We start from the raw sequence: 16,223 nt of genomic DNA on the forward strand, positions 1-16,223 counted from the left end.
TAAGGGCGCCTGAGTGCTTTGTAGATGGAAGGGTTAAAGTTCTAAATAGGCTCAGAGGTGGGGATGGTCTAAGAATCCACAAGGCCATCCATCCTTAGAAGGATTGAATGGCAACCTCTGCTTAGAAAACCAGAAATTCTCAGGCTCTAAGCAAAATTTTCATAAGACAGTATGACTTGTACTTGCCTACTGAATTACAAAAACACATGCAATAAAGTAGCGACACCTGTCCTATGAAGAAAAGGGCGCTTGAGATCTGCTGTATATAAAATCTGTTTACAAACTGCATTCTGTGGCTGAGCTCTCATCTGGAGGACCAGTACCTTGCCCACAGTGTGGCCCTCATTTGTGACCATTAGTGTTAGCTCCCTTCCCCACTTCCATCCCTTTCTTCCATTCCTCTGATGTCTCAGGTCATGCATAGACTGCTAAGGTAAAGACGTAACTGAGATTCTGACTTTTACCACGGGAAATAGTTCTTAGAAATATAGGGAGTTGAACTCTTAATAGAAATAATGCAACTACATAATCAGTTTAAAATGGGCCATCAGTGATTAAAATTAAAATAAAACATAAATTAAAAATCTATTAGCAGGCAATTCAGACTCACCACAGTGTGTGGTACTGGTAGAACATTGAGTGGTACAATGTAGTTTGACTGTCTTGCACATGATTTCAATAATAACTTTAAATTGACAGAGGCAGCAGGTGAGATGCCTAGGTAATATCCTATGAATGGAAACACAGAGAATTAAGTGCAGAGTAAAGGGGTTACTTTAAGTAGGTAGAAGAGGCAGCCAAAGCCACTGTGCAGCTATTCAAAATGTTCCTGAGAACCATGGATGAGGCGCTGCTCGAACTCAGTGGTGGTGGGAACCCAACTGGGAGGTGATGCGTGCAAAGCGTGTACCTTAACCCCTCTAACTATCACTTCAGCCCTCAGAAAATTGAGTTTTGTTTTTGAGTCATATCTGGTGGTGCTCAGGGATTACTCTGGGCTCTCGACTCAGGAATCATTCCTTGCAGGCCTTGGGGAACCATAGACAGTGCCAGACTGAACAAGAGTTAACCACATGCAAGGCAAATATCTAACTCACTATCCTATCTCTCCAGCTCCCAGAGAATGATAAAAATACCAGTTATAACCTGGGGAAATCTGAAAGCACTTTTTCAGACTATGAGAAAATAGGGACTAGAGTAATATTATAGTATAGCAGCTCTGGCATTTGCTTTGAACACAGTTGACCTGGGTTTGATCCCCAGTGTCCATGAGACACCAAAAGGGATTCTTGAGTATCTCAACTTAAAACAAAAATATATATATATATATATATATATATAAATTTAAACTCAATTAAACATAGCTTAAGAAAAATAAACAAGCTGGGGTATGGTGCCACCAGCAGGTCAACCTGTACCTGCGGGGCAAGAGCATCAGCAGCCAGATGGAGCCTTCTGGCTTCCTGATAACCCAAAATTGCTGATGTACCTGTGACTGAACCCCAACAACTTAGGGCAAGTTTACCAAGAAACTAAACAGCCAAAAGTTTGGTATGTGGGAGCCAACCCACAAACTACGTCTGGCTCAGTTATACAAGCTCAGTTACCAACCATATTTCAGAGCCCCATAAATCTCGAAAGAGATAAAAGCCACAGTTAGGGCTGGTGGTGAGGTGCCCTACGGCCAAGCGGGCATATCCTGCAGGGCATATGCCAATAGTTTATTTCTCTGAGAAGATGGAAACAAGGGCCACCATCCAGAGACACACAAAAGAATCTCTGAACCGAGCAGCTCTCTGCGAGATGCCTCCGGACTTTAAGCCAGGCCAACTTCACTGGGGAGCCTCAGACAGGGGCAGGCATCATCCCTCCACCTGCCCCTTAAAAACCCCGACAGGCACCAACTTCCAGAACACAATGAAAAGTGCAGGCACACAGGTTCAGTGACAGCAAACTCCAGGCCTCAAGGGATAGGGGATGGGCCGGTCCCTCTCATTGGCCTCCCTCTCCCCGAGGGAAGCTGGAGGTCATGCCCACAAACTGCCCTCGGCTGCCACTTAAGCTCCTTAATGGTCAAAATCCAGATACACAAAGAAACTCTGAACTGAGCAGCTCTCTGCAGAGATTTCTCCACACCTTAATTATCTAAACTTTTAAAATTTGAGGAGCACACAGCCACTCCTCTGGTCTCATGACATCTTATACTATTCATAACAAGCAACACAAGAGAGAGTAGCACTGTAGCACTGTCATCATGTTGCTCATCGATTTGCTCAAGCGGGTACCAGTAATGTCTGCATGGTGAGACTAGTTACTGTTTTTGGCATATCGAATATGCCACGGGTAGCTTGCCAGACTGCTGTGCGGGTGGGATACTCTCAGTAGCTTGCCAGGCTCTCTGAGAGGGACGGAGGAATAGAACCCCAGTTGGCTGTGTGCAAGGCAAATGCCCTACCCGCTGTGCTAGCACTCCAGTCCAACAAAAGACAGTATGGGGGAGATTGTCTGCCATAGAGGCAGGGGTAGGGGTGGGACGAGGGGGTGGATCCTGGGGACATTGGTAGTGGATGGTGGGCACTGGTGGAGGGTTGGGTGTCCTATAATTGTATGACTGAAACTCAAACATGAAAGCTTTGTAACTGTATCTCACAATGATTCAATTTAAAATTTTTTAATTAAATTAAATTAACATTCTGAATAAAAAAATGTATTGTGGAGTGCATGTCAAATTCAATTAGCCTAATCAATGGATGAATAAGTAGCAGTACTCCAACATTTAAAGAAATCTGTGGCACTGTAGCACTGTCATCCCGCTGTTCATTGATTTGCTCGAGCGGGAACTAGTTACGTGTCCATTGTGAGACATGTTACTGTTTTTGGCATATCGAATACGCCAGGCTCTGCCTTGTGGGCAGGATACACTCAGTTGCTTGCCAGGCTCTCCAAGATTGAGAAACAAAAATAAAAAGCCTTAAAAACCTAAGTGAAAATAAATGTCAGAAAAATCAACTTACAGTTTTTCTAATTCAAGAGTCATCATGAGGATGTTTTGGACTGGTCCAAGCAACACTGATGTTGCTCCCATGTCTCTGAGGGAGAAAACACAAGCATGATGTGAATCCAAATGCAGAAGCTTTAGAGTTAAGTAGATGAGATTAATGAAGCATATATTTGATTCTGGCTTCGCTGTAAAGCCAGGTCAACTGTTTACTCTAGACCATAATTCCAGAGAGCTCTTACAGAAATAAGAGATTTCTCTATCATCAAATTAATGACAATTTGGTAGACTAAATAAATTTCCTTCCTTCCTTCCTTCCTTCCTTCCTTCCTTCCTTCCTTCCTTCCTTCCTTCCTTCCTTCCTTCCTTCCTTCCTTCCTTCCTTCCTTCCTTCCTTCCTTCCTTCCTTCCTTCCTTCCTTCCTTCCTGGCAGTACTTGGGAGATATGCTAGGTGCTGTACTTGTGGGTTGCTCTGAATAGAGCTCTGAGAAACACGCATGGCGCCAGAGGTCGAATCCAGGCCTCTAGCATGCAGTGCATGGGCTCCAACCACTCACCTATCTGGTCCTCTTTACTTTCTTTTTTTAAGTAATGTTTACATTATTACTCATTACTTTCTGGAATAAATAATACTTCTACATGTATATTTCTTATCTATATGTACTCAACATTGCTCTTTTCCTCTGTTGGCTGTTACCCATGTACATTCTTTCTTAATCTTTTCCTTTGACAATGAATCTCAATTCAACAATCCAGTGTTAAAATTCAAATTATAACTTTTAAATTCAATGCAAAACACAATCTTTGGCAAAAATGGAGAAAAATAAAGACCGCAAATTATAGCAGAAACCATATGAGCTACAAAACTATTATAATACTTACAGATATTTTAATGCTGGCAATTTAAAAAGATATGAATCTTCAATAGTTGTTAGAGGATTATGACTGAGAATTCTAAAAAATATACAATAAAATTAAAATTATAGACATAATCAGCAACTAGCATTAAAGTTTATATTTATTTTATTAGCATGGAACTAGAAGGTGAAAAAACATTATTTTCTGTCATTATCTATAATCATGCTTAGAATCCATAAAGCATTTTTTTTTTTGCTTTTTGGGTCACACCCGGCAATGCATGGGGTTATCCCTGGCTCATGCACTCAGGAATTACTCCTGGTGGTGCTTGGGGACCATATGGGATACTGGGAATTGAATCCAGGTTGGCTGCGTGCAAGGCAAATGCCCTACCCGCTGTGCTATTGCTCCAGCCCCAAACATTCTCCCTTTGGGGAACACTCAAGTCTCTAGATGATAAAGTGAAGAGGGAAGAGGGTGGGAGGGTGGAGAGAAACACAAATGTAGAACAAATTAAAAATATGCTGACAAATTTTTCCAAGTTGAAAACCCTAGGAAGAGAGGCCAAATAATACAGCATGTGGGGTACTTGCCTTGCATGCAGCCCACTTGTGTTCCATTCCTGCCACCTTATATAGGCCCCACAATAAGCCAGGAGTGATCCCTGAGCACAGAGTCAGGAGTAAGCCCTGGGCACCACTGGGTGTGTCTCCCTACCACCCCCAAAGATGAAAGAAAACCCAGAGAGTGATGATGTCTGCAGGAAGTCCTTGCTCTGCAGCAAATATTATTTTTCTTCTTTTTTAAAATTTTATATAGGGCATAAACTCCATATTACTTTTTCAAATTTTTTTTAACTTTACAAGTTAGTCCACAATGTTTGATTACACTGAATATTCAAACACCAATCCCACCACCATTACACCTTCCCTCCACCAAATTCGGGATGTTTCCATCCCAACCCCAATCCATGTCACAAAACACAAACGAAGTAATATATTTCATATTGTCTGTTATGAAGAACTGCTGAACAGGCTTACAAAAAAAGTGTTCACATAAGAAAGAGTGTGAAGATTGTTCTATTTTGGCAGGAACCATTAAGACATTCTATATTGAAAGTAAAGTGAAATTTATTAGTTACACAGGTGGGGGGGGCTTAGGGTGGGGAGGCTAGGGGCGTGGGGGGGTTTGGGGTGTGAGGGGGCGGGGTGGAGGTATACTGGGATTCTTGGTGGTGGAATATGAGCACTGGTGAAGGGATGGGTATTCGAGCATTGTATAACTGAGATTTAAACCTGAAAACTTTGTAACTTTGTAACTTTCCACAATAAAAAATTAAAAAAAAAAAGACATTCTATAGGATATCACTAACAAGTTGTTGAAGTTTGGGTGGTGTGAGCTTTGGTATACATATCTGAAAATATGTATAACTGTATCACTGTCATCTTGTTGCTCATCAATTTGCTCGAGCGGGCACCAGTAACGCCTCCATTGTGAGACTTATTGTTACTGGTTTTTGACATATCAAATACGCCACGGGTAGCTTGCCAGCCTTTGCCATGCGGGTGAGATACTCTCGGTAGCTTGCCAGGCTCTTCTAGAGAGGTGGAGGAATTGAACCTGGGTTGACCGCATGCAAGGCAAATGCCCTACCCACTGTGCTATCATTACACCCCTGAAAATATATATGTATGCATATATACATATATTTCCCTCTATGATTTATTGCCTACAAACTGAACCCCATCAAATGTGGTGTGGTAATTATGGAGAATGGGTAGGGAGTGTTTTATGACGTGTTGTGCTGCCACTTTTGCCGCTGCACAGTCCAGGAATATTTTTGCTCGTATGTGAGGTTCGGCCTGAGCACGTAGGGAGCAGCCTTGAGCATTGCGGCGCTTGGGTTAGGGAGGTTTTCTAAGAGGATCTGGTGGAAGCAGTCTTTTTGCCAGTCATTCTCACAGAGATCTTTGTGCCCTGACCTTTGTCACACTGTATGTGATCACTGGGTCACCTGTCAGTCTCCTGGACTTTCAGCTTCTTGAATGCCAGGGTCACCTTGACTGTCACTGGTCTGACAATATTGGGTAGTTACTAGATACTTCAGAAATAACATTATGGATAGCACTGTAGCACTGTCGTCCCATTGTTCACTGATGTGCTCGAGCAGGCACCAGTAACGTCTCCATTGTGAGACTTGTTTTTACTGTTTTTGGCATATTGAATAAGTCACGGGGAGCTTGCCAGGCTCTGCTGTGCGAACATTATGGATATATTGGTAAAATGAACCAGTTCCTTCCCTCCCTCCCTCAGTTCCTCTCCCTTTTCTTTCTTTGGTTTGTGGGCCACACCCAGGAATGCTCAGGGATTACTCCTGATGGTGCTTAGGGGACCATATGGAATGCCAAGCATGAACCTGGGTCAGCCGCCTGCAAAGCAAGCACCTTTCCTGCTATATTATCACTTCAGTCCCAGAAGCAGTTCATTTTTGACAAAAAATTTTGTTCCAAGATGCTAGAATGAATTTTCTTTTTAAAAATAGGCAAACTTTTTAAAACAAGCAGACAAATACACAGGAGGGGAAAAAAACAAAGAAATTTTCAGTAAACTCTATTCAAGAAACATTAGCATTGGCATACCCTAATATATATACACATTAGCATACCCTAATATATATACACATGTATATTAGAATATATGTGTATATATATACACATATATATATATAAAGACAAAGCTAATATCTATTGCCAGATGCCTGGTATCTGTGATCAGCACTTCACATTTAATCGTCACAATAACTTTACTGATAGATATTGTTAGTCTGCTTTACAAATGAGGGAACTGAGCCACAGAGCAGTTATATATAACTTGTCCTAGCCATCAAACTGGTAAAAAGCAGAGCTGGGATTTAAATTCAGTTCAGACTCAAAAGTCTGTTTAACCTGTTGAATGATGAGAAGGGGTTTAAAAGATTGTGTAAGCTTAATTTTCTCAGGGCACTCAATGCAGAAATACCCTTTCAAACTACCTTCCTGGGAGTCCACGTGACTGTACAATGGGCAGTGTTTGCTCTGGAATTTTTTTTTCTTTAAGAATTTTATTTTATTGAATCACCATGTGGAAAATTACAATGCTTTCAGGCTTAAGTCTCAGTTATACAATGCCGAAACAACCATCCCTTCACCAGTGCCCATATCTCACCACAAAAAAAAAAAAAACACAGTACACCTCCCATCCTGCCCCCCCTCACAGCCCCACCTTGAAACTGATATAAATTTCACTTTACTTTCTATTTACTTTGGTTACATTCAATATTTCAACACAAACCTCACTATTATTGTTAGGAGTACCCCACTAGAGACAGACCTGTTTTGAAGAGATATGAGGTCTGCGGCAGCGTGGTTTTGGATTTCTGTACTTTAGCAACTAAGTCCAGGGAGGTTTCTTCCAGATATTGGATCATTGCAAGCTTGTAAACCCCATCTGTGGTCGTCATAATATGTTGGTCACTGTGCCCTTCACCCCCGGCAAGGAAGAGGCGAGAGAAATACCTTTCCCCTCCTGGGCGGGCATGGGGCCGTGGCTTAGTTCTTAGGCTGCAGACATTCTGCGAGGAGCTGCCCATGCCAAAAACTTTAGCTGGCGACTGGAGTCACGTCTGGAGATTTTTATTCCCAGCACCCCATATGGTCCCTTGAGCCCTGCCAGGAGTGATCCCAGAGCACAGAGCAAAAACCTTTACATGCTTTATCTTCCCATCTTGGAGAGAATATAACAATTACATTTGGAGACTGAAGAGACAGCTTATATGACTGCATGCAGGTTTTGCCCAGGTACCATCCTCAGAACTACATGAGCTGCAGATCCCCACCTATTGGCAACCCCTGAGCACGGGAGGTGTATCCCCCAAAGCATGACCTGGTGTAGCACTCCCAAACAAAAACTCTCTATTTCCTTCTTCTAAAGATCTTCCATGAGTAAATATTTAATTAGCTATAGTCATCAAGACTTTAGAGAATTGTAACCGGGCTATTGGTGAATCAGTGAAAAGGATAGAATCTAAAACTTCATTTCCTCTTTCACAAAATTAACAACTGGAATATTTGATAGAATCGTATTTTCAGAATTCTTGAATTTTAGTAAGTGGGTTTATACCAAAAACCCAGGAACATTCAGTTGAGAAAAAAGACAAATTCCTGTAAGAATAGTAAGATGGATATTGCTTTAACTTTTCAGACATTTACTCTCCATTCTGAGGGGAGCTTAAAAAGCATCCACTTCCCCCAGGATCAGTGGGAGCAGAATGCAGCTGGGGTCCCTTCAAAGCTGCATTCTCAAAGAACTGTCAGAATTTTACTTCTCTGGTGAATTTCCATGAGAAAGGCTTGTCTTTGGACTGAGGCACTATTTTACAAGGTGTTGAGGCACTTGCCTTGTACACAACCAAGCCAGATTCCATCCCTATTTTTCCATTTGCCTATTTTTAAAAAGATTCCATCCCATAGCTGGTCCTGTGAGCACTGCCAGTGTGAGTCTTGTGTGAGGATCCAGGAGCAAGCCTTGAGCACCTCCTGATGGAGAAGCTATACATAGCTAAAAGCCTCTCCCTACAGGGAATTTTTGGAAAACAGTCATAGGTAAGTATTTCAACATGGCTGCTCTTTAAGAGGCAATGGATAAAAGCTAGGGCACAAAAGTCAGCCCAACCAAAAGACTTCAAAGGTGAAGCTGAGGAATGAGAGATCCAGAGAGACTTCAAAATGCTCTGGCAAATTGCTGGGGAACTGGACCATGAGACACAAAGACTATGTGACTATAGAAAAAAAGACTACTATCATTAATAAACAAATTCCACCAGGTTTTAAGATACAGGAGCAATATGCCTAAATTGGTCATATTTCTAGACACTAGCTAGAAGTAATTAAAGATTAAATTTTTTAAAGTTTCAGATATACGGCCCAGAGATATAGTACAGCGGGTATGGTGTTTGCCTTGCACACAGCTGATCTGGGTGTGATCCCTGGTATCCCATATGGTCTCCCCAACACTTCAACACTTGAATGCAAAGCCAGGAGGAAGTCCTGAGTATCACCAAGTGTGGTCCAATAAACAAAATAATTAAAAAATACATTTAAAAGGTTGCATATATAATGACACAAAAAATGAGAAACAGGAGAAGAGATGAACAGGAACTTTTTCAAAGAAGAATACAAATGGCCAAGGACCGAGAGACAGCATAGTGGGTAAGGTGCTTGCTTGGATGCAGCAAACCTGGGTTCAATCCCCAGCATCCCATATGGTCCCTGAGCAGCATCAAGAGTGATTACTAAGTGCAGAACTGGGAATAAGCCCAAACATCGCCTAATATGGCCCAACTCCCAGCCCAAAGGAGATACAAATGACCAAAATGCATGTGGAAAAAACTGTTCTATATCACTAATCATCAGAGAAATGAAGATCAAAGCAACAGTGAGTTATCATCTAATACCACAGAGACTGGTATCACTGTATCACTGTCATCCCCTTGCTCATCGATTTGCTCAAGCAGGCACCAGTAATGTCTCCATTGTGAGACTTGTTACTGTTTTTGGCATATCGAATATGTTACGGATAGCTTGCCAGGCTCTGCCGTGCGGGTGAGATATTCTCGGTAGCTTGCCGGGCTCTCCGAGAGAGGTGGAGAAATCAAAGCTGGGTCGGCCGCATGCAACAGAGACTGGTACTCATCAAAAAGAACAACAAGAACTAGTGTTGACAAGGATTTGGGGGAACAGGGCCTCTCATTCACTGCTGGTGAGAATGCTAACTGATCCAACCTTTTTGGAAGACAATATGGACATTCTTCAAAAAAACTAGGAATTAAACTTCCATATGATCCAGAAATTCCACTCTTGTGAATATATCCTAAGGGCCCAAAAGCACAGTGCATAAAAGGCATCTGCACTCCTAGGTTCATTGCAGCAATATATACAACAGCCAAAATATGGCAACAGCCCAAATTCCCACAAACAGATGACTAGATAAAGAAACTATGGTAGATATACACACAATGGAATATTACCCAGCTATAAGAGGAGATAGAGTCATGCAATTTGCTGCAATGTGGATAGATCTGGAGAGTATTGTGTTGAGTGAAATCAGTCAGAGGGAGAGGAACGGACTCAGAACCATCTCTCTCAAACTTTGTAGGGGAACCTCAAATGCCCAACGGCAACAGAAACAAACAGCTGAACTGGTCTTCAGTAGGAAACTTGCCACTGGGGCAGAGATGGGGGTGGGAGATAAGTTAGGGAGAACAGTAGGACAATGAGATGGCTGGACAAAGTGCCTGCTACAGGGTCAAAGGGGACCTGGGGGGGGAGCGGGGGGAGAGGAGGGGGAGACGGGTGGAAAGTAGTGGACTCTGGTGAAGGGGTTAGTGTTAGAACAATGTATGCCTGCACCTCAATCACAAATATCTTTGTAACTTTGTAATTCACAGGGATTAAAAATAATTTTTTTAAAGGATAAAGGACTGGAGAGATCATACAGGGGTTAAGGTGCTTGTCTTGCATCCACTGACCCAGGGAACCACACCCAGATGGTTCCCACCAAGGGACACTCCTGAGTACAGAGAGCCAGGAATGGCCCTGCATGCTGCTGGGTGTGGTCCCCAAGCCCCCAAAACCACACGTAAATTTAAAAATACCTGGGAGACATTAAAGATGGAAATAAATGGAAAGACGCGTCCTGACCAGAACCCTATTACTGATAGCATTCATCAAACTGAGCTGTGTTTTTAGTATCATCTTTGTACAAATCCCAGCTTTAATATCATCATCATCATCATTATCATCATCATCATCATCATCATCATCATTATTATTATTATTATTTTGGAGCTCATGGATACATCCAGCAGTGTTTAGGGCTTATTCCAGGCTCTGTTCAAGGGTCTCTCCTGGAGGTGCTAAAGGACCATCTGTGGTACTGAGGACAAAAAGATTGTCCACATGCAAGGCAAGCGCCCTACCCGTTGTACTATCACTCAGCTCCCAAAGAGGATTTTAAAATATCTATAATAAGCATGAGGAGATAGTTAATGTATCTCCATATTCACCAGGGATATTGGCCTGTAGTTTTCTTTTTTTGTGGTGTCTTTGCTTTTGGTATTAGGGAAATATGGGTCTCATAGAAACTGTTTGGGAGAATGTCTGTTTCTCCAATTTCCTGGGAAATCTTGAAAAGAACTGACAGTAGGTCCTCTTTAAAGGTTTGAAATAATTTGCTAGTGAATCCATCTGGACCTGAACTTTTGTTTGGGGGAAGACTTTTGATTACAGTTTCAATTTTCTTGATAGTGATAGGTCTATTCAGGTATTCCACATCTTCTTGGTTCAGTCTTGGGAGAATACAGGAATCCAGGAATTTGTTCATTTTTTCAAAGTTCTCATGTTTCATGGCATATAGCCTTTCAAAGTAGTCTCTGATGATCTCTTGAATTTCTTTGGTTTCTGTTTTGATATCCTCGTTTTCATTTCTGATTCGGTTTATTTGGGTCTCTCTCTCTCTCTCTCTCTCTCTCTCTCTCTCTCTTTGTGAGTCTTGCTAGTGGTTTGTCAATGTTCTTTATTTTCTCAAAGAACCAGCTCTTGGTTTCATTATCTTTTGAATTGTTTTTTGGGTTTCCATGTTGTTAATTTCTGCTCTAACTTTTTTTTTCGCTTTTTGGGTCACACCTGGCAATGCACAGGGGTTACTCCTGGCTCTGCACTCAGGAATCACCCCTGGCGGTGCTCAGGGGACCATATGGGATGCTGGGAATAGGACCTGGGTCGGCCGCGTGCAAGGCAAACACCCTACCCGCTGTGCTATCGCTCCAGCCCCTCTGCTCTAAGTTTTGCTATATTTTCCTTCTGCCTGTTTTGGGATCTTTTTATTGGTCCTTTTCTAAGATCTTGAGGTGTGAAGTCAATTATTTATGTAGGCCTTTTCTTCTTTCCTGAGAAATGCATATAGCGCTATAAATTTTCCCCTTAATATGGCTTTCGCTGCATCCCATAGGTTCTGGTAACTCTTGTCTTCATTATCATTTGTTTCCAGTTATCTTTTGATTTCTTCTTTGATTTCCTTCCTGACCCACTTGTTGTTCAACACTGAATTATTTAATTTCCAGGTGTTTGATTTAGTTCTCCGCATCTGTGAGTGATTGACTTCTATGTTCAGTGCATCATGGTCTGAAAAGATATTTGATACAATTTTTACCTTCCTGATTCTATTGAGGTACGTTTTGTGGCCCAGCACGTGGTCTATTTTGGAGAATGTTCCCTGTGCACTGGAAAAGAATGGGTATCCTTTCTTTTGGGGATGGAATGCCTTGTATAGATCTGTTAGCCCTCTCTCTTCTATGTCTTCCTCAACAAAATATTAGCAAATAGAATCCAACAAATTATCAAAAAAGATCATAGGCCACGACCAAGTGGGATTCATCCTGGTGATGCAAGGGTTGTTTCACACAAAAATCAATCAACATAATTCATCGTATTAACAAAAGAAAAGATAAAACCATATGAGCATATCAATAGATGCAGAGAAAGCATATGACAAGATCCAGCACTCGTTTATGATGAAAACTCTCACCAAAATGGGTTTTAAAAAAACTTTCTTCAATATAGTCAAAGCTATCTACCACAAGCCAATGGCAAGCATTATCCTCAATGGGGAAAAGCTAAGAGCCTTCCCCCTAAGGTCAGGGACAAGACAAGGATGCCCACTCTCAACACTTCTGTTCAATATAGTACTGAAAGTACTTGCAATAGCGATTAGGCAAGAAAAAGATATTAAGGGCATCCAGATAGGAAAGGAAGAAATCAAGCTCTCACTATTTGCAGATGATATGATACTATATTTAGAGAAACCTAAAGCCTCTACCAAGAAACTCCTAGAAACTATTGACTTGTATAGTAAAGTTGCAGGCTATGCGAACAATGAGAGAGAGGAAAGTGGCATAAAAAAAGCAATCCCGTTTACAGTCATACCTCAGAAAATCAAGTACCTCAGAATCAGCTTAACTAAGGAGGTAAGGGACCTGTACAAAGAAAATTACAAAACGCTACTTCATGAAATGAAAGAAGACACGAGTAAATGGACACATATCCCCTGCTCATGGATTGGGAGAATTAACATTGTCAAAATGGGAATACTCGCCCAAAGCCCTGTACACATTCAATGAGATCCTCATAAGAATACCTATGAAATTCTTCAAAGAAATGGATCACACACACTCCTGAAATTCATATGGAACAATAAATCCCCTAAAATAGCTACAGGAATTCTTAGGAAAAAGAAGATGGGAGGCATCAGCTTCCCCAACCTCAAACTCTACTACAATGCAGTTATAACTAAAACAGCATGGTACTGGAACAAAGGCAGAGCTGCAGATCAATGGAATAGGGTCAAATATCCTGATGCACACCCTCAAATATACGATCATTTAATCTTTAATAAGGGAACAAGAAATGTGAAGTGGAGCAAGGAAAGCCTCTTTAACAAATAATGCTGGCAAAACTGGACAGCAATGTGCAAAACATTGGGCTCAGACCTCTACCTAACACCAGCCACAAAAGTCAGATCAAAATGGATTAAAGACCTCAACATCAGACCAGAATTCATTAGGTACATTGAAGACAAGGTTGGCAAAGCCCTCCATGACATTGTAGCTAAAGGTATCTTCAAAGATGACACCCCACTGACCAAGCAAGTGGAAATGGAAATAAACAAATGGAACTGTCTTAAACTAAGAAGATTCTACACCTCAAAACATACAGTGACCAGAATACAAAGACAATCTACAGAGTGAGAAAGGATATTCACCCAATGCCCATCTGATAAGGAATTGATATCAAGGATATTCAAGGTACTTGTTGGACTCTACAAGAAGAAAACACCCAACCCCCATAAGAAAATGGGGTGAAGAAATGAACAGAAACTTTCTCAAAGAAGAAATCCGAAGGGCCAAAGGGCACATGAAAAAATGCTCTTTATTATTAATCATCAGGGAGATGCAGATTAAAACAACAATGAGATATCATCTCACACCACAGAGACTTGCCCACGTCCAAAAGAACAAAAGCAACTGGTGTTGGCGCGGGTATGGCAAGAATGGGACTCTCCTTCACTGCTGGTGAGAATGCCGACTGGCCCAACCCTTTTGGAAAACACTAAGGATGATCCTCAAAAAGTAGAAATTGAGCTCCCATTTGATCCAACAATACCACTTCTGGGAATATATCACGGAGATACAAAAAGCATAGAAGAAATGACATCTACACTTGTATGTTCATTGCAGCACTGTTTACAATAGCCAGAATTTGGAAAAAAACCAAGTGCCCAAGAACAGATGACTGGTTAACAAAATTTTGTACATCTACACAATGGAATAGTATGCAGCTGTTAGAAAGGATAAAGTCATACAATTTGCATGTATGTGGATCTACATGGAGAGCATCATGCTAAGTGAAATGAGTCAGAAAGAAAGGAACAGACACAGAAAGATTGCACTCATTTGTGAAATATATAGAAACAGAATGGGAGACTTACACCCAAGAATAGTAGAGATGAATACCATGAGGACTGTTCCATGGCTTGGAAGCTGGCCTCACATGTAGTGGGGAAAGGCAGCTCAGATAGAAAAGGGAACACCAACTATGGGGTGCTTGGAGGGCCCGCTCGGGATAGGAGATGCATGCTAAAAGTAGACTTCAAACCAAATGATAGCACTTCAATACCTCTATTGAGAGTCCACAACACTCATAAGGAGAGAGAGAGCAAAAGGGAATGCCCTGTCACAGAGACAGGGGGGTGTAGTGGGGATGGGTTGGGAGTGGTGGGAGAGATACTGAGATCATCGGTGGTGGAGAATAGGCATTGGTGAAGCGATGGTTACTCGATCATTGTATGACCGAAACGTAAGCACGAAAGTTTGTAAGTCTGTAACTATATCCCACGGTGAGTCATTAAAAATTTTTTTAAATAGAAGATAGTTAATATCTTGCCATTATCAAAACACATATCCAAGTCACAATTAGATACTACTTTATACTCAGTAAGATGGCTAAAAACAGATAGTAAGTGCAACCAGGGTGATGGAGAAATTGAAATCCTTATGCACTGCTGGTAAAAATATAAAAAGAGGCACTGCAGGAAAGCTTGATGGTTCCTCAAAAAAGTTAGCCATAGTTACCAAAGACTCAGCAATTTAATACCTGGGTATGTGCCCACAAAAAATGAAAACATGTCTATACAAAAGAAGTGAGTATTCAGTCAAAAATTGGAAAGGGCACCTGAACACCTGCTCTGCATGTCAGTTCTTTCTCTGGCTGACTTCATTCTGCATTTTATAGATAAATGTATGTGCATGCCTAGTTCATCCATTGCCTCTTATACATTCATGAACTTATTTCTATGCTTTATGGAATCAACTATGGCAAAAGGACTAAGAAGTAAGGCTCAGAAGTAAAACACTTGTCTTGCAGATATAAAGTCTGAGGGTCTATCCCCAGCCCCATAAATAAAGGAGCAACAGTTTCTATCAGTCTTAGAGACCATGACTGAGTTGAGGAGTTTGCTCAAAGTGGCAAAGCAGATGCCTGGCATTTCTGAGGTGCTGAGTTTGACTCCTGGTATCATCAGATCCGTGAGCACCACCATAATCGGTGCCTAGGTCCTTTGGACATTATTGGAGAATCCTATTTTAAAATAAACGAAGGGGCTGGAACAACAGCACAGCAGGTTTGCCTTGCATGCAGCCAATCCAGGTTCGATTCTCAGCATCCCATATGGTTCCTCAGCACTGCCAGGAGTGATTCCTGAGTGCAGAGCCTGGAGGAACCCCTGAGCACTGCTGGGTATGACCCAGAAAGTAAATAAATAAATAAATAAATAGATAGATAAATAAATAACAACAAAAATAGGGTTCAAACAAGCAAACAAAGAAGGGCTGGGGTAAATGCCTTGCCGAGGGGGAGGGGTGGGGCAGGTTCAAGGCACTACATGGCCCCCCTCAAGCACCCCCTCAAGGACCAGCACCCCATGAGCACTGCAGGGTATAATCCAAAAACAATAAAAAAGACTGATCTCTTTCCCTTCCCTTTCTTTTGGTTAATCGGCCACACCCAGCTGTGCTTAGGGCTGACTCCTGGCTGTGCACAGAGGGGTCAGCCCTGGTGGTGCTCTATAGGGAGAACATTCAGTGCTGGGGATTACACATGGGTCAGTGATATGCAAGGCAAGTGCCCTGCCAACTGTACCATCTCTCTGACCCCAGGCAATATTACTTTCAATGACCTTTTGAAATAGATCTTATCTGGGGACTCCGGCTTGACC

At 41.8% G+C, this 16,223-nt stretch overlaps 1 protein-coding gene across 1 annotated transcript in view; it reads right to left on the reverse strand.

Annotated features, from left to right (window-relative positions):
* Positions 1 to 16,223, reverse strand: part of LOC129406558 (leucine-rich repeat-containing protein 37A3-like) — a 48,992-nt gene that overhangs the window by 15,121 nt on the left and 17,648 nt on the right. Inside the window, exons 6-8 of the mRNA XM_055144722.1 lie at positions 3,882 to 3,953; positions 3,015 to 3,089; positions 611 to 729 (exon numbers count right to left, since the gene is read on the reverse strand). Coding sequence (XP_055000697.1) covers positions 611 to 729; positions 3,015 to 3,089; positions 3,882 to 3,953 — 266 coding nt within the window. The remainder of the gene's footprint in view (positions 1 to 610; positions 730 to 3,014; positions 3,090 to 3,881; positions 3,954 to 16,223) is intronic.

This window comes from Sorex araneus, chromosome 7 (genome assembly GCF_027595985.1).
Source record: "Sorex araneus isolate mSorAra2 chromosome 7, mSorAra2.pri, whole genome shotgun sequence".
NCBI classification, from domain to species: Eukaryota; Metazoa; Chordata; class Mammalia; order Eulipotyphla; family Soricidae; genus Sorex; species Sorex araneus.